At 39.7% G+C, this 21,481-nt stretch overlaps 1 protein-coding gene across 4 annotated transcripts in view; it reads right to left on the reverse strand.

Annotated features, from left to right (window-relative positions):
- Nucleotides 1–21,481, reverse strand: part of SIDT1 (SID1 transmembrane family member 1) — a 97,397-nt gene that overhangs the window by 26,147 nt on the left and 49,769 nt on the right. For 2 of the 4 annotated variants that reach the window (XM_058437504.1, XM_032150150.2), the window contains exons 7-12: nt 19,934–20,021; nt 18,665–18,736; nt 18,163–18,256; nt 10,394–10,437; nt 1,813–1,884; nt 337–482 (exon numbers count right to left, since the gene is read on the reverse strand). In XM_058437504.1, the coding sequence (XP_058293487.1) occupies nt 337–482; nt 1,813–1,884; nt 10,394–10,437; nt 18,163–18,256; nt 18,665–18,736; nt 19,934–20,021 (516 nt within the window). Of the gene's footprint in view, nt 1–336; nt 483–1,812; nt 1,885–10,393; nt 10,438–18,162; nt 18,257–18,664; nt 18,737–19,933; nt 20,083–21,481 lie in introns of all 4 variants that reach the window. The other 2 variants (XM_032150153.2, XM_032150152.2) reach the window with 1 other exon arrangement.

The following is a 21,481-nucleotide window of genomic DNA, read 5'->3' on the forward strand; positions in this document are numbered from 1 at the left end:
CACAGAACCGGGGAGCTTTCCCCAGTACACCCCTCAAATAAATCTTTTCTTCCATCTGGTTGGATCCCTTCCTTCTTTATTGCCCACGGTCAGCCACTTCAGACCTTAAGAGTGTTTTAATGCTCTGTGCTCTTTAATGTGCTCACTTTCTTCCGCGAGAAAAAAAAGTGCGAATTAACAGAGTATTGTTTTCAGCCTGTAGGTACATTTAAGTCTTCTGGGAAATTTGGCTTTCCCTGAAGGAAACAAAATAAAGGAAACTGAGGTATTGCTGAAGTTTATTCTACTGCCAAACTTTCTGCCCTCTCAAAGAGTACGGCGAGGCAGAGTGGGTACCTTGGTCCGGATGATGTTTTTATCACTCTCAATGTCTGGCATGGTGTCGAAGTCGCTCTCCTCCACGGAGCTGTCTGTGTCTGACTGGCCCGGTGGCCCACCATCGGGGGAGGACATCTGCCTTCCAGGACTGGAGCTTGACTCATCTGAAACAGAGACAACTCATCTGCCATCAAAAGCCGTGGAGTGCCTACGGAGCCCATTTGTCTCTGCAAAAAGCACAGTGCAGACTCATTCTAGGAAATACCGTGTTGATCCAAGTGAACTCCTCATTCACAAGACCTGTTCTTTCTCTCTATTCCTTCTCAATAGACTTTTATTTTTCTCTTCTTCTATTTTTATATTATGAACACATATTAGAATCTAAGGGCATCTGCTCTGTTAACTATTTGGATACAAAAATAATATTGTACTTATATTTCATGTTTCATATGTTAAAATATGAACATAAATATATACACATACACATGCACATCGCTATGTATAGCATCTATTGCATATATGTGTGAGCCCACACATATCTAACAGCTATACATTTCTCATGGGTAAAGTATTTGTACACAGAAATCACCCACATGCTGTATCTATGATTATATAATGAAAACAACATTCTCAGGAAGAAGAATCCTTCTGTTCCCATGAACGTTTCCCAGAGCAGATGGAGATTTATGCAGCTTGATGAGCACATGAGCTGAGCTTACCTTCCGCTTTATTTCTTCTGTTCAGATGGTTTTTTAAAAATCCTGTTCTTACAGAACTAAAAATAAGTAGCCTACACTGAGCCCACATGCTTCGCAAAGTTACAGAATGATAGGGCAGGAATACAGGATTCCCAGTCCCTCTACACTGACATTTTAAGGAGCACCATTCATAGGTCCACAAGCAATATGGAAGGGCAGGCAGCTCAATGTGCTTCTACTCTAACAAGACAGGTCTAGGATTCCATTCTTTTCAGCCTTAAGGAACTTAAGGAACACTGGGGTTTGCCATGTGAACGACTGGGTGGCAGTGAGCAGGTTCAATTATGAAGTTAGCCAAAATGAAGGGTTGGTAGGCTACAGCCATGTTCACCTGCAGCACTGCCTCAATCTTCTGATCGCCCCTTACTCCACTGAAACCTGAGAATGAAACAACTGGTCAACTGATGTCAGGCTCCCTGGGACACATCTTTCATGCCCTAAACCCAGGCTGGATATGAAAAAGTCCCTAGGGGGCCTTAGTATTAGATGGCAACCATTGAAGGAATTCTGCCCAAGTGGGGCTAGTAGATTCAAGAAACAGAACAACAGAACTGGAGAAAGTTAGAGCTGGGAGGAAGCTTCCAAATCTCCAAGCAACTTATCTTACAAATAAAAGACAATCTCATAGGATAACTGCTTTGCCCACATTCCCAGTTATTAGTAGCTGGAATGTCTTTCTATCATATTCTCTGCAGAATTAGGAAACACTTTCATGAACGGACCTGGTAGGACATACCTATTGTCCCATAATTGCTCCCTTCGGGTGTGCTGGCAGCAATGGGATGAGATGCCACCATATTTCCAGAGCCTGTTAAAAAAAGTGAAGAGGCAAACACTTTATGTCCAGTTGCTAAAACAAAACAACACTATTCTAAGCAGCTTGAATCATCAGGACACATTATTTTAAGTTTGATTTTCTTTTTACTCTAATACAGGAGTCACCAAAACTATGACCCATCTGCCAAATCTAGCCTGCCACCTGTTTCTGTATGGCTCTTCAACTAAGATTGGTTTTTAAACCTTTAAATGATTGGGGAAAAAATCCAAAGAAGAATAATGTTTCATGACAGGTAAAAATTATATGAAATTCAAATTTCAGTATTTATGTATAAGTTCTACTGAAACACAGCCATCATTTCCATTGGTGGACAATAAAAATATTCAGTTTTGTAAGCCAACTTTGTAGGTTTTTAGCATGTTTTAAATTTTTTATGTGTCCATTAATTTCCCCCATAAAGAAAAATAATTAAAGTGTAAACTCAAAACCTTTAGCCAGGTTTTGGACTTAAATTTTAATTATAAGGACTAATGCAATGGCCTTGGAGATCCAATTTCTTTTCTTCTTTGGTGGTTTAGCCAAGAGTTGGCTCAGCTGGACAGCAAGGCTTTTGGCTAATGGAGGATTTTTGGCAGCCTAAGCTGTTCCCAGGGCCCTTAGCACACAAATCTTGGCCTTTAAAATGCAGACTTTGGCCCTCAGAACGCATGCTCCCGGCACTGTTATTAGGCTTGGAGATCCCTTTATAAATTTCTTCTTATTTAGAGAAATTAGGTGTTCCCTGGCCTTTCTTGGGCTAACCCATAAGTGTGTAACATGTCGTCAATACCATCTATGCTTTTCATCCAACTTCAAGTCAAAGAAACAGGTTACCTTCATACTATTAAATATGAGAGATCAAATCTTTTGAGCACAGTAACAGTGCCATGTGAAGATGTTGTGTGCAATTTGCCTGAATCTTTTTGACTTAGAACAGATTTGGCCATAGTTACAGCATAGAGCTTTGCTGCTGCAGCTGCTACTGCTGCTGCTACCAGTACTACCTCTATTACTACTGACTGATGTTTATTGCAGACTTACTGTGTAGGACAGTCTTTTAAATTCTTTCCAGGAATTTACTCTTGTAAATTTTCAACAACCCTAGGAGGTTGATAATATTATTATCACCATTTTAAAGATGATAAAAGGGAGATGCTGAGAGATCATGTAATTTGCCTAGTCACTTTGAGAGTGGATGGATATTGTTTCATTGTATTGGTCTTGGTGAAAACTTATTTTCTTTTTTACAAAAAAATTATTATTATTTCTTGGAACAGGGTCTCACTTTGTCACCCAGGCTGGAGTGCAGTAGTATGATCTTGGCTCACTGCAACCTCCACCTCCAGGGTTCAAGCGATTCTCCTGCCTCGGCCTCCTGAGTAGCTGGGACTACAGGTGCACATCACCACACCTAGCTAATTTTTGTATTTTTAGTAGAGACAGGGTTTCACCATGTTGGCCAGGCTGGTCTTGAACTCCTCACCTCAAGTGATCGGCTTGCCTTGGCCTCCCAAAGTGCTGGGATTACAGGCGTGAGCCACCATACTTGGCCTAAAAAATGATTTTTAGTTGTATATATTAACATGTACAACATGATGTTTTGATATTACGTGCACATAGTGAAATGATTGCTATAGCTAAGCAAATTAACATATCCATCACTTTCCATAGTTCCCTCTTTTTTGTTGTTATAAGAGCACCTAAAATCTACTCTCTTCACAAATTTTCAATATAGAATGCAATATTGTTAACTATATATATTCTTCCTACTGTATACTAGACTTATTCATCCTACCTGCCTGCGGATTTGTACCTTTTGACTTACAGCTCCTAATTTCCTCCCACTCCCTGTCCCTGATATCCACTGTTCTACTCTTTATTTCTATGTATTTTACTTTATAAAGGATTCCACATATAAGAGAGACCATGCAGTACTTTTCTTTCTGTGTCTGGTGTATTCCACTTAGCATAACATCCTCCATGTTTATCCATGGAAGGCATGTTGTTGCAAATGGCAGCATATCCTGCTTAAAGGCTGAATAACCTTCTGTTGTGTTAGACAAAACTTATCTTTTTAACTGAAAAGACAGGAATTTTCCTTCAAACAAGAACAACTGGTAGTAAATATGTTACTTTTATATAGTGCTCAAGAATACCTTTCTAAAGAGACAAAGAGGTTGAGGCTCATTTGCATCTCCACTGTAATAAACTCACATTTTAAAAAAGCACAGCTTTTGCTTTTTAGATTGGCAGCTGCTGCCTGCCAATGATTACCCATCGGCGTGGGTCATGCTGCATCTTCTTTCTGTTTAGTTCATTGCAGGGAGTCTCATGGAACCCCTGGGTTGCTCTTATTCCTAGATGATGTTGTAGGTCTTTTACATTCCTCTCAGTATCTTTCACATTTTTCTCTTTTCAAGCTCCCTATTTTATTTTATTTATTTATTTCTTGAGACTGGGTCTTACTCTGTTGCCCAGACTGGAGTGCAGTGGCACAATCACGGCACACTGTAGCCTCAACCACCAGGTTCAGGTGATCCTCCTGCCTCAGCCTCTTGAGTAGCTGGGACCACAGGGTCATGCCACCACACCTGCCTAATTTTTCAAAAATTATCTGCAGAGACAGAATCTCCCTAGGTTGACCAGGCTGGCCTCTAACTCCTTGACTCAAGCAATCCTCCAGCCTTGGTCTCCCAAAGTGCTGAGATTACAGGTGTGAGCCACCATGCCTGGTCCAAGCTCCTTATTTTAAGTCACTAACCTATGCCCCTTATTTAAAATGTAATTTTGAAAATTATTAAATGTGCAAATAGTAAATGAAGAATGACACTAAAATCACAAAATGCTGAGAATATTATCATATATTTTACCATATATTTTATCATATAATATTACCATATGTTTTAAAGATGATAAAAGGGAGATGCTGAGAGATCAAGTAATTTTCCCAGTCACTCAGATAGTGGATGGATAGTGATTCATTGAATTGGTCTCAGTGAAAACTTATTTGTTTTTATAAAAAAAGATTTTTTAATTGTATATATTAAGATGTACAACATGATGTTTTGATGTTACGTGCACATAGTGCATTTTGGTGTCACTGGAAGTCCTCTGATAGGGGAAGTAGAAATGTGTGTAAGAAAATGCTGGAGTTCAGTTGTAGCAGGAGGTCGAAATTGCTCGTGGGAGCCAATGTTCTCTGTGTGTGTGTGTAATCAAAAGAAAAACAAAAACCAAAAACTAAAATCAAAGCAAGTGAACAAACAAAAACAATCACTGTTTTGTTAGGTGACAACTTCACTAAAAAGACAAAGCCAGCTGTGTAGGTCTTTTCAGACTTTAAGGAATCACTGATTTCTGTTTTCTGCTCTGGCTCATCACTGAGCGTGATCTGGTTTTGATGTTGTTGCTGGCTCTGTTCATTTTGAGGCAGCTGCAACATCATGGGTTCTGTGACAGATAAGAGCACCAAGATTTTCATGTGCAATACCATTGCCAGCATGAGAAAATGTTTTCACTCTGTGGACTTTTATATGCACCAATTAAATATGAGATTGGCCAACACAGGATAACAGTATTCTTTTCATTTTGCTTATGTCTAAAGCCTTTTAAGAATGCAAAAACCAAGGCATTTCCTTCTAAACATCAAGTATGGTCTGGAAAGGCAAGCCATATTCTATATTTAACTGTATAGTACATAGAAAGCAGAATTCAACACAAAATATCAGCTTATAAGACAGACCGAGATGTTCTGGCTGGAAATAGCAGACACATACGATTGTGAATGATCTCATCTTAATGAGGAAACTTGTTTTGATATGTGTTTCTCTGAGCTTGAGCCCCCTGCATCTGTCTACTTCACTGACATAGAACAGGATATGCTTGCACGCTTGCTTTTTATGTTAAATGCCCTATGTGAGAAGAAAAATTTCATTTCATTTTGAGCATGTTTGCGTCTTTCAGGGACTTCATATTTATAGTTGCCTTGTCCCATTCTGTCTCTGAAGACTCAGCAGGTTGGAAGCTGAAAAGGGAGTCAGAAATGATGGGAACTAGCTAGCATGATTTTTTTTTATTTTTTGAGACGGAGTCTCACTCTGTCGCCAGGCTGGAGTGCAGTGGCACGATCTCGGCTCGTTGCAACCTCCGCCTCCCGGGTTCAAGCGATTCCCCTGCCTCAGCCTCCTGAGTAGCTGGGACTACAGGCACACGCCACCACGTGTGGCTAATATTTTGTATTTTAGTAGAGATGGGGTTTCACTATGTTGGCCAGGATGATCTCAATCTCCTGACTGTAGGCAATCCAGCTGCCTCGGCCTCCCAAAGTGTTGGTATTACAGGTGTGAGCCACCATGCCCGGCCAAATTTTTACTTTTATACCAATTGCCCACCTATCCTAACTTAGTGTCACGTTTTGTTTCAATAGTTGAAGAAAAAATGAAGAAAACCGTCATCTTTGCAGATGGATGTAAAAGTAAAATTCCTCTAGAAGAAAAAGCTGGACAAGAAAACTAGGAAAAGAAGAGTAGAGATCTAGGACTAAAGTTTGAGACCCTTTGTCACTGAATGGCCTGTGTTCCTTGAGTCCTCCAAATTCAACACTCTCCTTGTCTTTTCCCCACCAGATCTTGCTCTTGGCTAAGAGGCTGGTTCAGTAAGGGCTCTATCCAGGGAAGGATTGGGTTGGCCATTTGGTTCTTAAATCTACAACTGATTAGGCTTGTCAAGCTCTTGCACTTGGGAAAGTAACCTCCTCTTCTGTTGCACCCCCAGTTCCTGGTGGCAGCTCAAGGGGTCCCAGAGGCCTGTTGGGGAGGCTTCATTATTTTTCTCAGCTGGTAACTGAATTTCTGTAGAGGCTCTTTAACAATGATGTGAAATGTGGGGTTTCTCTCTGATAAAGCCAGGGGAGGAAATGGTTTTAGAGCACAGAGCCTTTCTTAGTACCTCTCGGATTCTCACAGATGCCCTGTCTTTGGTATTAAGTGGTGATTAGACAATGCAGGGTCCAGTCATTCACAGTACAGTAAAAAAGTCCCTTCAAGTCCCCTGGAGCAGCTCTTTGCCAACACTATTTCCATCTCACCCAGGCTCCAGGGTCTAATCTTCTTCTTCATCCCATGAAGTATGAAATACCTTGTTTTGCTTTTTAGTATAGTTGGAGCTAACATCGAGATTTTCACATACAGCTTAATTAAATAACTTCAGGCATATCAAAGAAAAACAAATGCAGGGTAGCCCGCAGATTTTCTGAGTGCATCCTTCCTAACTCCAACAGAGCTGCCACCAATGTGGCAACCTGTAGGGACCTGATTCCATTTCTTCCACTTGAGTCACATCTAAGGTGAAAGTGTTAGGCTAAGTTCCACAGATATCTAGCTCCACAATGATGTGTGCAGACACCATATTAAGTCTAGTGGGATCCTCTTCCCCTTTCAGAAACTGCTTCTAGCATTTTCTCCGGACATAAGCACCCAAGGCATTTCCTGTAACTCTGAGCTCCATTGAACTTCCTGTGCCCCATGGTCACGCTGATCCTGACCCTGAGAGAGACAGACATTTCTGTATCCTTGTTTCTTCCCTGAATGTCTCTCATTAGCTTCCAGATATGGTCCTTACTTGCCTCTGACTCTTGCTCCTGGTTGGTTTCTCTATGCTCTGTTGAGATGCCTGAAAAATTCACTGGTTCTTCCCTTGGGCACAGCTTGTCTTCTGCGCTTGGTTTAAGCATCTAGGTCTTGACTCACCAGTGGTCATGACATTGGGGGCAATGCCATCATTCCCTGTGGCCTCTCTACATTACAAAGCTTCCTTATTTTCTTCCTATTTCAAAGCCCTTTGTGGTGAACATTCCTATTCCCTACTTCCTACCTAAGCTGGCATCTTCTTTAGGTGTCCTCACATGTTTAGGTCCATGGTTCTCAAACAGGGGGAGGTGGGGAAACAGTTTTGCCCCCAAAAAGACATTTGGCAATGTCTGGAGGCATTTTTTTTTTTTTTTGAGACACGGTCTTGCTCTGTCACCTACGTTGGAGTGCAGCGGTGCGATCTCAGCTCATTGCAGCCCCAACATCCTGGGCTCAAGCGATCCTCCCACGTCAGCCTCTGAAGTAGCTGGAGCACAGGTGCACGCCACCACGCCCACCTAATTTTGTTTATTTTTTGTTTTTATAGAGACGAAGTCTCACTATGTTGCCCAGGCTGGTCTCGAACTCCTAGGCCCAAACAATCCTCCCACCTCGGCCTCCCCAAATGCTGGGATTACAAGCATGAGCCACTGCACCAAGCCTGGAGGCATTTATAGTTGTCCCAAGGAGGGGCAACTCCTAGAATCTGGTGGGTGGAGGTGAAGGATGCTATTAAACATCCTATAAGATATGGAATAGCCCCAACAACAAAGAATTATCTGGCCCATGATGTCAATAATATTGAGTTTGAGAAACTCTGGTCTTAGAGAAGAGGACTTAACCTTAATTCTAAAAGTAGGTTTGTCTGATGTGTAGGTAAATCTGTTCTTTGCAGTGACTGGTTTAACAATAAGTGTAGGATTCACTCTAGGCCAGTGAAACACAAGAAGTTGCTGAGGGCTTCTGAAAAGGTCCTTCCCTCTGGTGTTGTCAGGTGAAGGTGTGAGCCTTGACCCATCTCACTGCCAGCCCTGGGAGTAAATTGAAGCCAAGGGAATGGCAGGGAAATGGACCAGAGCCACAGGACTCATCAATCCTGAAGTACATCTTTTGGCTCTCCTTCCAGAGCTAGGAGTCTCTCTTGATTAGGCATGTTTGAGATTTTTTTTCTTGTTGCTGTTGTTACTTACAGCCACGTGAATCTCAGTGATGCATCTTTACTCTTTTTGGTCACTCATTTGTTTCCGCTTACTGTCAGAAGGGTACCTCCAGCTCTTAGCTAATTTTCAGAGCCTCCCTGAACCTGGACAATGATCTGGCTCAAGTCCCAGCTTTGTCCACTTGTGCTTCAATGTTCAACAGACCTTTCTGAATGCAGAATTCCTTTAATAAATATTATTATAATAAAATGACTTCACTCATACAATAAAAAATAACAGACTATCCATTCAGAGGCTACCCAATGGGATTCAATCGATTGGATGTAGGCCTAAGTTCAACTAGGCCTAAACTAATCACAAAACCTAGAGGCACTATAGGAAAAAAGATGAGATCCAGAAAGCAGACAAATTCATTTAAACATTTGACGACTAAAAGGGAGAGGAGCATTTAGCACTTTAAAGCCACGAGAGCAGGTGTTCTTTTACAGTCTTTTATATTGACAGCTGAATGTTTATAAAACAAAGTGCTTGGGTGGCTGGAAAAACAGGCATGCTGACATTAAGGAAGACAAACATTAAAAAAAAAAAAAAAGCAAACTCTCCAGCAAAGGGAGCAATGATCCTGCTGGAGGGGTGAGTTTAAGTCTTTCTAAGATTCTGTGGCCTCATTTAAGTATGGAAAACACACATCTAAATATCTGCTATGTATGACTTAAAAGCCAAGTTCCACTTTATATTCCCACTTAACCAAATTCTTGCTCTATGCCAAATAACTTACGAGCACTGAGTTTAGGTTTTTCAAAAATGAGGACATTTAAATTTTTAATTTTGTTAAAAAGATCAGATCATTGAATTGTTCAAACTCTCAGAGTGGAAGAAAAGGTATAGTACAATTGCTGGATAGTTAATTACTCTGCATTCCCCCAAGTTATTATACTCTTTATTATACTTGCTAGGGTCAAGTATTTCAGTTTTCTAGACACTTAAAAAAGCCTCCATCTCAGTTTGGGAAAAGTAAACTCTGTATTAGAGTTGGCACAATACATTCTTACTGTTGTTCACAAATCAGCTTTGGGATAGGACAGGTATGAACAATTATGTCCTAGAAAAGGTGAAGCTTTTAAAAAAGATGAATGGCTGACCAATGGCCTGTGATTACAAGGGACACTCCTAGTAAAGGTTTTTAGTGTGAGCTCCACGTCTCAATAATTATCAACTACAGCAGCAGTCTCCAACATTTTTGGCTCCAATATTTAGGGACTGGTTTCATGAAAGACAATTTTTCCACAGACGGGGGTGGGGATGGGTTATGGCGTTAGAGTCTCATAAGGAGCACGCAACCCAGATCCCTCGCATGCACAGTTCACATAGGGTTTGCCATCCTATGAGAATCTAATGCTGCCACTGATCTGAGAGGAGGTGGAGCTCAGGTGGTAATACTTGCTCACGTGCCGCTCACCTCCTGCTGTGCAGCCCAGCTCCTAACAGGCCACGGACCAGTACCAGTCCACAGCCTAGGGCTTGGGACCCCTTGAACTATAGAACTGGTTTTCACTCGCTCTGCTTTCCAACTGCAGGCTAGACTACTCTGTGGGATAGGAATCAAGGGAGGGTTTGTAAATTGCAAAAGGCAGAGAGGTAAAAGAAGCATGAAATGGGATGTTGCCACACTATGCGACATCATTTTGAATTGAAACCAAGCATTGCTCTTACCATCATTGGACCCAAAGCTTCCATCAATGGATTTTCTCTGAAACCTGCAAACAAGCACATACACATGCTCCTAAGACAGTGAAAACCTCAGCATTTTACATTTGTTCCTTATAGATTTTGTTGCGGATTTGTCTACCAGGATCTCTTCAAAACATGTCTTTGGGGCCAGGCACGGTGGCACACTCCTGTAATCTCAGCACTTTGGGAGGCCAAGGCAGGTGGATCACAAGGTCAGGAGTTCAAGACCAGCCTGGCCAATATGGTGAAACCCCGTCTCTAATAAAAATACAGAAATTAGCCGGGCGTGATGGCGGGTGCCTGTAGTCCCAGCTACTTGGAAGGCTGAGGCAGGAGAATTGCTTGAACCTGGGAGGCAGAGGTTGCAGTGAGCTGAGATCATGCCACTGCATTGGGCGACAGAGCGAGACTCTGTCTCAAAAAAAAAAAAAAAGAAAAACAAAAACAAAACAAACAACAACAAAAAAACACATGTCTTTGGATATGGAGAAATTGGAACTCATACATTGCTGGTGGGAATGTAAAATGGTGCAGTCACTTTGGAAAAGTTTGTCAGTTTCTCAAAAAGTTAAAGAGTTACCATATATCCCAGCAATTTCATTCTCAGGCATATACATCATTTATTCATTCATCGGTTTTCAAATGTAATTCACATACCATAAAATTCACCCTTTAAAGTGCTTAATTTAGTGAGTTGTAATATTAGATTGGTGCAAAAGTAATTGTGGTTTTTGCCTTCAAAAATAATGGCAGAACTGCAATTACTTTCACACCAATCACATACATTCACAAAGTTGTACAGCTCCCACCACTATTGAATTCTAGAAAATTTTCATCATCCCCAGAAGAAATCTCAAACCCATGACCAGTCACTCCCCATTCGCCACTCCCCATCCCCTGGAAAACACTAATCTACTTTCTGTCTCTATAAGTTTTCCTATTTTAGACATTTCATTAAAAATAAATCATATTATATGCGAACTTTTGTGTCTAGGTTCTTTCACTTAGTGTAATGTTTTCAAGGTTCATCCATGCTGTAGGATGTGTCAGTACTTCAGTCTTTTTATGGCTGAATAATATTCCATTGTATGGATAGACCACATTTCATTGACATGCTTGCACTTAATGGATATTTTGGTTGTTTTCACATTTTGGCTATCATGAGTAACACTGTTATGAACATTTGTGTACAAGTTTTTGTGTGGACATATGTTTTCAATTATCTTGGGTATATAGCTAGGAGTGGAATTGTTGAGCATGAGATAACTCTATGTTTAACTTTTTTTCCAAACTCTTTTCCACAGTGGCTGCATAGCAAGAACAAACAGTGTTTCATCCCCAGAGTCTCGCTCTGTCACCCAGGCTGGAGTGCAGTGGTGCGATCTTGGCTCACTGCAAGCTCCGCCTCCCGGGTTTTCCCCGTTCTCCTGCCTCAGCCTCCCATATGTCTTTCTTTATGTCAGTACCAGAGTCTTGACGACTGCAACTTTGTAATAAGTTTGATATCAGAAAGTGCAAATCCTTTAACTTTCTTCTTTTTTTTTCAGAATTGTTTTGGCTTCTCCCTTTCATTTTCTTATGAATTTTAGGATCAGTTTGTCAATTTCTGTAAAAAAGCCAGCTGGGACTTTGCAAGAGATTGTGTTGAATTTGTAGATTAATTTGGGGAGTATTGTCATGTATATTAGTTTCCTACTGCTGCTGTAACAAACTCACAGACTGAGGGTTTAAAACCATACAAGTTTATTATCTTAGAGTTCTGGGAATCAGAATACCAAAATTTGCCTTATATGGCTAAAATAAAGGTGTCAGCAGGGCTGTACTTCTGGAGGCTCCAGGGAAGTATTCATTTTCTTGTCTTTGAAGCTTCTAGAGGCAGTCTGCATTTCTTGACTCACGGCCCCTTCCTCCATCTGCAAAGTATATCATTCCAACCTCTGCTTCCTTTGTCGCATTTCCTTCTTCTGCCTTTAACCTTTTTGTCTCCTTCATAAGGATTCTTGTGATTACATTAGGTCCACGTAGATAATCCAAGATAATCTTCATAACTTTATCACATCTACCGGTTCCTTTTGCCAGGTAAGGTAACATATTCACAGGTTCTAGAGATTAGACATAGACTTCTTTTGGGGACCATTATTCTATCTACTGCATTATCTTAACAATATTAAATCTTCCAATCCATGCACATGGGATGTCTTTTCATGTAAGTCTCCTTTAATTTATTTCAATGATGTTTTGCAGTTTTCAATGTACAAGTCTTACATTTAATTTGTTAAATTTACTCCAAAATATTTTATTATTTTTTGTGCTTTTGTAAATGGAATTGTTTTCTTAATTTTATTTTTGGATTACTCATTGCTAGTGTAGAGAAATACAAATGATTTTTTGTATATTGATCTCATGCAATCTTGTTAAACTCGGAGTTTCTTTTTGGAATGACAAAAATATTCTGAATTAGATCGTAGTGATGGTTATGCAACTGTGAATATACTAAAAATCACAGAATTGCATACTTTACAGGGGCGAATTTTATGGTCTATGAATCGTATCTCAATAAAGTCATTATTAACAAACAAACTGTATCATTTGGGAATGTCCATCAAAAATTAAAATGTGAATTATTCTCTCAAAATGAGGTTGGAGGGGTGTGAGAGGAAAGTTGGGGACCAGAAGTGCCCATGTTTTGATACATTCTCTTATTACTTCCAGATGGGGACTCTAGAATTTTCATATCCTGATTTTGGTATGTTTGGTGGAAGAACTTCTCTTCATAGCTCTTTTGTTCCTAGACACACCAAACTCCTGAATGGTAGAGGGCCTTGGCTTTTGTTCTCTGCCTGAGTCACTCTCTCGCCAGCTCCTTACATGGCTGGCTCCTTCTTGCCTTTCAGGTCTTGGTTATGAGAGGCCTTCCCTGCCAATCAAATCTAATCTAAAGCAGCTTCTCTAATGCAACCATTCTTTATCATACCACTGTGTTTTTTCTGTCAGTAACTGGAATGATTTTCTTTATTAATTGCTTACTAGCTTGTATATTTCTTCCCTCTAAAATGTAAGCTCTATCACAGCAGGGATCTATACTATTTCATTCACTATAATATATCTCTAACTTCTAGGATATAGTTGGCACATAGAAGATGATCACTAAATATTTATTGAATGAATAACGCATATCATTAAGGAGAAAATTTGGCTAGGCGCAGTGGCTCACGCCTGTAATCCCAGCACTTTTGGAGGCCAAGGTGGGTGGATCACCTGAGGTCAGGAATTCAAGACCAGTCTGACCAATATGGTGAAACCCTGTCTCTACTAAAAATACAAAAATTAGCCAGGCATGGTGGCACGTGCCTGTAGCCCAGCTACTGGGGAGGCTGCAACAGGAGAATTGCTTGAACCCAGGAGGCAGAGGTTGCAGTGAGCTGAGATCGTGCCACTGCACTCCAGCCTGGATGACAAGGTGAGAGACTGTCTGAAAAAAAAAAAAGGGAGAGAAGTTATAATTTAGCCTGACGCTCATATCTGGCAAATGAGGCTGTGGTGAAGTTCCTTTTTAACAATCTTAGTTAACAATTGACTGGAAAGCAATTGTATGTACTCATACAAGATGATATGTTTTGATTATGTGTTTGTATTCATAGACTTTACCCAAGTTTGCACTAGATTTTGGAACTGACAAAATTTTTCATTAGATGAGTTAAATGATTTACAAAGCTAGGATAAGGCAGGTGGTATCTAGTGAATAAAGGAAAAAATAGCAAATGAGGACTGTGCTAGATTGATTGCAAAATGGCTGCACCTCACCTTATATCCAGCTCTTTCAACCAAAAGGTAGAGTCTACATCTTCATTTCTTGAATCTAGACTACCCTCATGACTTATTTTTGACAATTGAATGAGGAGGAAGTAACATTGTGCTAATTCCGAATCTGCATCTTCAGGAGGCCTTGCACTCTTCTGCTGTCTCTCTTGGAAACAAATAAGCCCCAGCTAGCCTGCTTCAGGATGACAGACAAGTGCAGCTGAGGCCAGCCTAGAAGAGCTAGCTCTTAGTTGATCTGTCAGTGGACCACAATCTCTGATCACACCCTCCTGGGATCTCCCAGCCCAGCCCAGATTAGCGGAACCATCCAGCTGACCCATAGATTTGTGAGCAAACTTAAACATGTATTGCTGTATGCCACTGAAGTTTTTTTTTTTAATGTAGCATTATTGTGGCAATAGATAACGAATAGAAGAATGAAAGGGAAGGATGAGTATTCTGGATCGGGCAGTTTGGATTCAATGTCTGGCAATGTGATTGTGAAGAACAAATAAGAGAACAGGTGTGCAGTGCTTGACCCAGGGCCTGCACGTTCATCGTGGGGGGCTTCATAAACACATGTTGAATGGACTGAGGCTGGAGCATGGGAAGGGAATAGTGTTTAGTTTCAGGCTAATACAGTATGAAGACACTTTGGATTCTTACCTCCCTGATGGCAGGGGCCATGTCTCTGATCAATGTTTTTTATCCTGATCTCATAGCATGTACTACAAACCCCATAGGTATTCGTAATAGGGTTTAAGGGACTCATCAAGTAACTGGCATTGTGCTGAGATGACTAGCTTCATATGATTTTACAGAAAACTTTTTATTTTGCTTAGTTAATGAAGGAAAAGTTCTCCTATTAGCATTTTTTTCCTCAGTCTATTCTTCTATTTAGAATGCCAAATAGTTCTTACGTCTCCAGATTCCTATTTCCACTTTGTCTATATTTGGAGAAATCTATGCTGTGCATTTGACTGTAGCAAAATAATCTGCAGCTAGAAGTTTCCATAGAGCCTTATACCACAGCTTAGGAAAACTGTGCTTGGCTTATTTGGCTAAATAACAACTTTAGAGCGATTGATAACCAGCTATTAGCTTAACTTGTCTGTTTGTATGTTAACTATACTAGCTAACTAAAGAGAAACACTCCTGTTTTCTAAAATCTAAAACATCAGGAGTAGAGACAGTCCTCCTATGAGAGGCATAACAGAGGAACTTCTTTCCATGATATTGGAACTCATCCAAGGCAAAACTGGAAGCGTTTTGGACCCTTTTTCAACTTAGATCCTTGCTGGGGTGCCAGGCTTTTGGTCTGGCATTCTTGGTCAGCACTGTCATCTCTCATAGGGCCTGACCACTCTAGACCCATTTTGATCAGCCTGCTTTAGGCCTAAGGCTCTGGATCCAGACTGCCTGAGTTCAAATCCTAGCTCCTTCATTTACTGGCTGTGAATTCTTGGTAAAATTGCTTAATCCCTCTGTGCCTCAATTTCCTTAACTGTCACTTGGTGATAATAACAGTACCCACTGTTGAGGGGCATCAGATGAGATAATCTACTTAGAGAGCTTGCCATGAAAGGCAAATGGAACCATGCTTTATTTCAAATGTATCGTATGCTGTTTTCTTTTAGTGAATGGAAGAGTGTGACACTAAAAGTAGTTTGTAAGCAAACAAGAAGAAGAAGTTAATTAGAGCACAGTGCCTGGCACACAGCAGGCACCTGCTAAATATTAGTAATTCTGATTTGATAAATTAATTGAGCTGCTAATCAGTTAATGTATACTTTCCAGGTATAATATTCACCTGTAGCCTGGGGTTTTTGTTTTTAACTTGTATTTGAAAATAATTTCAGATTTACAGAGAAGTTGCAAGAATAAGAACACAGAATACCAATATACCCTTTAAATAGATTCAAACAATTGTTAGCTTGTTCCCTCATTTGCTTTTATCATTCTCACTCTTTCCATAAAGATGTAATATATATGATATATATGTATCAAGATATACACGCACATACATACATACACACTTTTTTTCCTGGACCATTTGAAAGTAACTTGCTTACGACCAAGACCTGAACTTTTATTCCTAAATATTTCAGAAAAATATTCTCTTACATAACCACAATACAGTTATCAAATTCAGCAAATTTAACATTGATGTGATATTCTTATCTAATCTACTGTCTGTATTCCAGTTTTGTCAATTGACTCAATAATGTCCTTTGTTGTATATTTTTCTGCTAGTATAATGTAAGATCCTGATTGAGATCAGGTATTGTCTTTAGTTGTAACATATCTTTAGTCTCCTTGAATCTGGAATACTTATGTAACTTTTCTTTGTCTTTTATGACACATTTTAATAGAATGTTTATCACTGGAGGTTGTCTAGTTTTTCCATATGATTAGATTCCAAATACGCATTTCTGGAATGCTGCAAAAGTGACATTGTGTCACCTTCTCAGAGTGTCTCATCTGGAGGCACACAATGTCCATCTTCTCCTTGGTGATATTAATTTTGATCACCTGGTCAATATGTTTGATTTCTTACTGTATATCTACTATTTTTTCCACTTTAACTGCTAAGCAATTTGTGAGGATACAGTTTAAGGCCATGAACACATCTTCATCCTCATCAGATTTCTGCACCCTAGATTTGGCATTCATCGATGATTCTTAAGCAGATCTAGTCTTTAACATGATGTTTGCAAAATGATGATTTTCCAACTCCAGCACTCCTCCGTATTTACCAGCCAGCTTTTGGCATTTTGCTGTGGTCAAGAGTTCTTTCTCCCTTCTACTATCAGTATCTGCTAATGGCTCCTTTCCCAAATGGGTAGCTGTTTTCGTAAATTTGTTGAATCACTGAATGTGTATCCACAGCTGTTTAGGCCCTTCCTTCCTTTATCAACAGGGACTCATACATTTCTTTTTTTTCCAATGGTCTGTAATTCATTATTCTTAATAATTTTGGTGTTCAAATTGTCCCAGATTTGGCCAGCAGTCATCTACTGTTTTTGAAGGCAATATCTGAACTCAAAAGTTTCATACAGGTCATTGAGGCAGTTATTTTTTGAATCGGAGATAGACCCATATTCTTAAGATACGTAGTTGTATCACTGAGGTAGCCATGAAGTCTTTCCACGGATGGAGTTCATTTTGCAAACAGTCTCAAAACTCAATGCTGGCTTTGTTTTCTTTACATGTTCAAGAAGAGAAAGAACATTTGTTTATTGTAAATCTCCTGCCATTCTTTTGTAGTTGTTTCACAGAGAGCGCCACAAAGAATGGAATTCTCAAGGTTCAACCCCGCTGAGAGAGGGAAGGAAAGCCTTGTGTCATTAGGGGCTCCAAACTCTTGGCAAGGGAAATTTCCTTGGTCAAATTACAGCACAATTACCTCCTTTTTCCCCCCAAGGGACATTTTACTGGAAAATTGATGCTACAACAGCAGGAAAACACTTGGTAATGTTGTATCCAAGAACATTACTCCTGCTTTTTGTTGGACGTCAAGATTTATTTTAGGCATTACATTTACTTTTTGATAGAATGTTTAAAGCAATTTCTGAATCTCCATGTTAGGAAAAATTGACCATCTACAGTGAGTATTTTCTGGTCTAAAAAATATACATGTTACCTTTTTGTTGAGTTTTAATTAACTATGAAAATAACTGACACTCTACCAGCACCTATTATGTGTGTGTTATTGATATAACCACTGCAGTTGTACATTTTTTGGGGGAAATTATTATCTCACTTTATGGATGAGGAAACCGAAGCACAGAGAGTTGAGCAACGTCTCCAAGGTCACAAGGTATCGAAGGTCACATCGCTAGTGGCTGAGGGAGATCTGAAGCCAGTCAATATGGCTGTCAAGTCTGTGCTCCAAGCGTTACACAGAAACAGGCACAGGGGATTAACATTTCTAGAAATGATTGACCTACCTCAGATAATGAACAAACACAACAAGCAGGCATCCCAAGTAGAAGGACAGGAAGATGAAGACACTGAAAAGACTGGATTTCACATAAACAGATTCTGAAGGGAGAGAAACAACTTTGGTCAGAAAAGAAAACTGCAGACAAGAAAACTCTGTCTGACATAGGACAGCTTAAAGGGCCCCCCTCCATCATACCAATTCTTAAGTCCTAAGAAATTTTTGTTCATAGCAAAACTGCTACTGGAGGTCCCAGACATTATCCACAGTAGCTACCTTTCACAGTGATGACTTCCCAGTAGAAGCTGGGAAGGGACTTCACGATTGAGGTCCCTTTCTTTTTAGGAGGGATTTAACAAAATGCTCTGATTCCCTTTTCTATTTCTAAGGTAAATATACTTTAGTTTTCTTATGACAATTCTCTCTGGAAGGATGACAGTAACATCAAATTATATGACTGATCTGCCGACACAGGAATCTCTCCAATGCATTCTGGAGCCAACACTGACCTTTAATGGAAGGAACAATGGTTACTTCAAGGTTCTTTTTTCGCTGTAGATTCCAGGTCTGGTTTTCCTTTTCTGGTTTAAAAAAAATAAAGAAAGAACAAAGCACAATGAATCAGATAATGATTTTTTGGTTCTCTTGTCCGAACAGTTGTTCAAAAAATGTCCAGAATTAACTCTGGTCGCTGAATCTTATTTTAGCAAGAACCGGAGGAATATCTAACCCCCAAACTTTCAAACCATTTGAAATCCCTTTTGGTTAAGGAGACTAGCATTAGACTCTTAATTTGGCCTTTGCTTGTGTGCATTTTGGTAGCACTAACAGATGCAAATAAGATTGCAACCTCCCTTCTCCAGTGAAGAGGGGTGGACCCTTCCCCTGATATCCACAGACATGTGAAGAAAACAGCTGTGAAAATAGAAGCTGCCTCTTCCTTTGGTTTGTATGTTTCTAGCCAGCAGTTTTTTCCTCTTATATAGTCATGAAAGGGCTTGTAGTTTACCAAGGAATATTTGACATTGGCAAAATTTGGGAGCCATGTAATTAAGAGGTTAAAGAACACACTAGGAGAAATTTCACCTAAACATTAATACCAAGGAAATGATGTTACACTCAACAGTAAACACACTTTTTGTTGGTCACATGTGGTTAATCACTGACTAGTGGTCTATGTTTTCATTCGTGAGCCTATTCTGCCCTTAAGGTAGCTACTGGGTAGTTAACCGTAACTATTTGTACTATGCCTAAGAGCTCCCATAACCCCTTATTATTGGGATAAGTTGTTGCAGTTTGCTTTCTTACTATTTTTCAAGGTATAATTTTGGCAACTGAGATGCAGAATGCTGAATTTTTCTTATCCATCATTATGGAAATGATGACTACTGATAAATTAAGTAGCTCCATGGCCACTGGCTGCCACCCCATCTTAGGAAATGGACTTTGATCACTGTGGAAGATCATTACTTCATGGTAGCAAATATTTGTTGGGTAAAGGACCAACTGAGTGAACTTATCTTCCATGGTCTGAGGGAATACAATGCTTCAAAAAGATGAAATGCACTAAATGACATTTTGTAGTATCAATAATACCTTTAGATCTGTTACTTTCTATCTTTTGTTTGTTTTCTCAAGTACCTCTCAGATGCCTTTCCCAGTCATGATGATGGAACCAACCCTTGCTTAGTGGGAACTAGAAAGGAGGTTTCAGCTTCCCTTTCACTCCCTTCCTTCAGGTTTTGCTAAGCAGCCAAGTGTTCCTCACTAGCTCTTACCCTGGATGAAGAAAGATCCTCCACAGGCATAATCTTCAGGCTTTATCACAAATACCACGAAGAACTGCTCGCCTGGAAAATCCTTCTTCTGCATAAGACATAACAACCTTATGATAGGCGGTAAGAAAGAGCTAGAAGGGAGAAAGTCCCTGGGGGTAGGGGTAGAAAGAAAGAGGAAAGAGAAGAAAAATAAAGTTCACCCCTGCCCTCTAACTCCTTGGAAAGGACTTTCACATACCCATGATCCACTCCAGATTATCCACTCTACGATAATTGTTACATCCAAGAAATTAAGGTAAATAGATATGCATTTCTGATTTCAATCAATTTTGTGCCTATTTGAGAGCTTAGAACTGTAATAAGCACCATATAAATAATATGTGTATAGCCTATGTTTAGTAACTAATGCTTACATGTTAAGTTTTTATTTTAGAATCTGTGATAAATCACTTTTCTCAAATGGACACACTCAGCAGTTAAATAAATAATTCAGGTTAGGGAGGCAAAGGACTCAGTTATCATCTTGGCTTTGAGTTACTCTAAGTATGTTTCTCTATATGCCCATTTCCTCATCCATGAATGAAGTGTGGTTGACAAGATGAACTTTCAGGTCCATTATAGTTCTATAACCCAGACTTAAAAAAAAATCATCCCCAAACTGCTGGTGCCATATTCAGCCCACTGAGAAAATGGCTTATTTATTTTATTTTTTTTATTTCAGGCATAGCCATAAATCGTTTTGTTTGTTTGTTTATTTTTTGAGAAGGAGTTTCGCTCTTGTCTCCCAGCCTAGAGTGCAGTGGCGTGATCTTGGCTCACTGCAACCTCTGCCCAAAAGGTTAGGCCCCAAAAGAGAAGTAACAATTTACTGCCAAACACAGCCAGGGAAGAGAGTTATTGATATGCTTGTCCTTTATTAATTTAGTGTCCCGGATGAAATACAATTTGAAGTTCCCTACTATAGTTATTTTTCTGTTCTTTTTTATTTGGGACCACATAATGTGGGATGCCAAGAAAGAAAGAAATACTAAAAAACAAGAGCAGATATTTGGGATATCATATCTGAAGCCCTTGAAAATTAAAGCCTGACAGAAAATTTTAGGTCTCATACCTAAATTATAATTAACTTCTCTTCATTCTTGCCTTATTATTCAGTAAACAGTATCACCTTACCCTAGGGAACAGATCACACTGCAGTTTCTTTAAGTAAGTACCTCCCCCAAAGCAGGGACAGAATCTCCTTGAAAATATGCTTACATGATATGTATACACTTTTGTTATAAAATTATGATTGAAATAATAATTACAAATATCATAAGATAAGCTGCTATACAAATATGGTCCATATTCTTTTGAATCTGTCCATTCTGTTCAGAATTGAAGACCTCATTTGCTTACCGTTACTGGTATAGATTATTAGAAAATGTTTAATTGCTTTAAATTGATCTGACAAACTTCACCCTAAATTGGCACCCCCTATGAGTAGACTGAAATCTTCTGGCCCTACCTCTCTGAGCAATCTGTGAGATACATGTCCCATCGCACCAT

Source organism: Hylobates moloch, unplaced genomic scaffold, assembly GCF_009828535.3.
Source record: "Hylobates moloch isolate HMO894 unplaced genomic scaffold, HMol_V3 SCAFFOLD_4, whole genome shotgun sequence".
In the NCBI taxonomy this organism is placed as follows: domain Eukaryota; kingdom Metazoa; phylum Chordata; class Mammalia; order Primates; family Hylobatidae; genus Hylobates; species Hylobates moloch.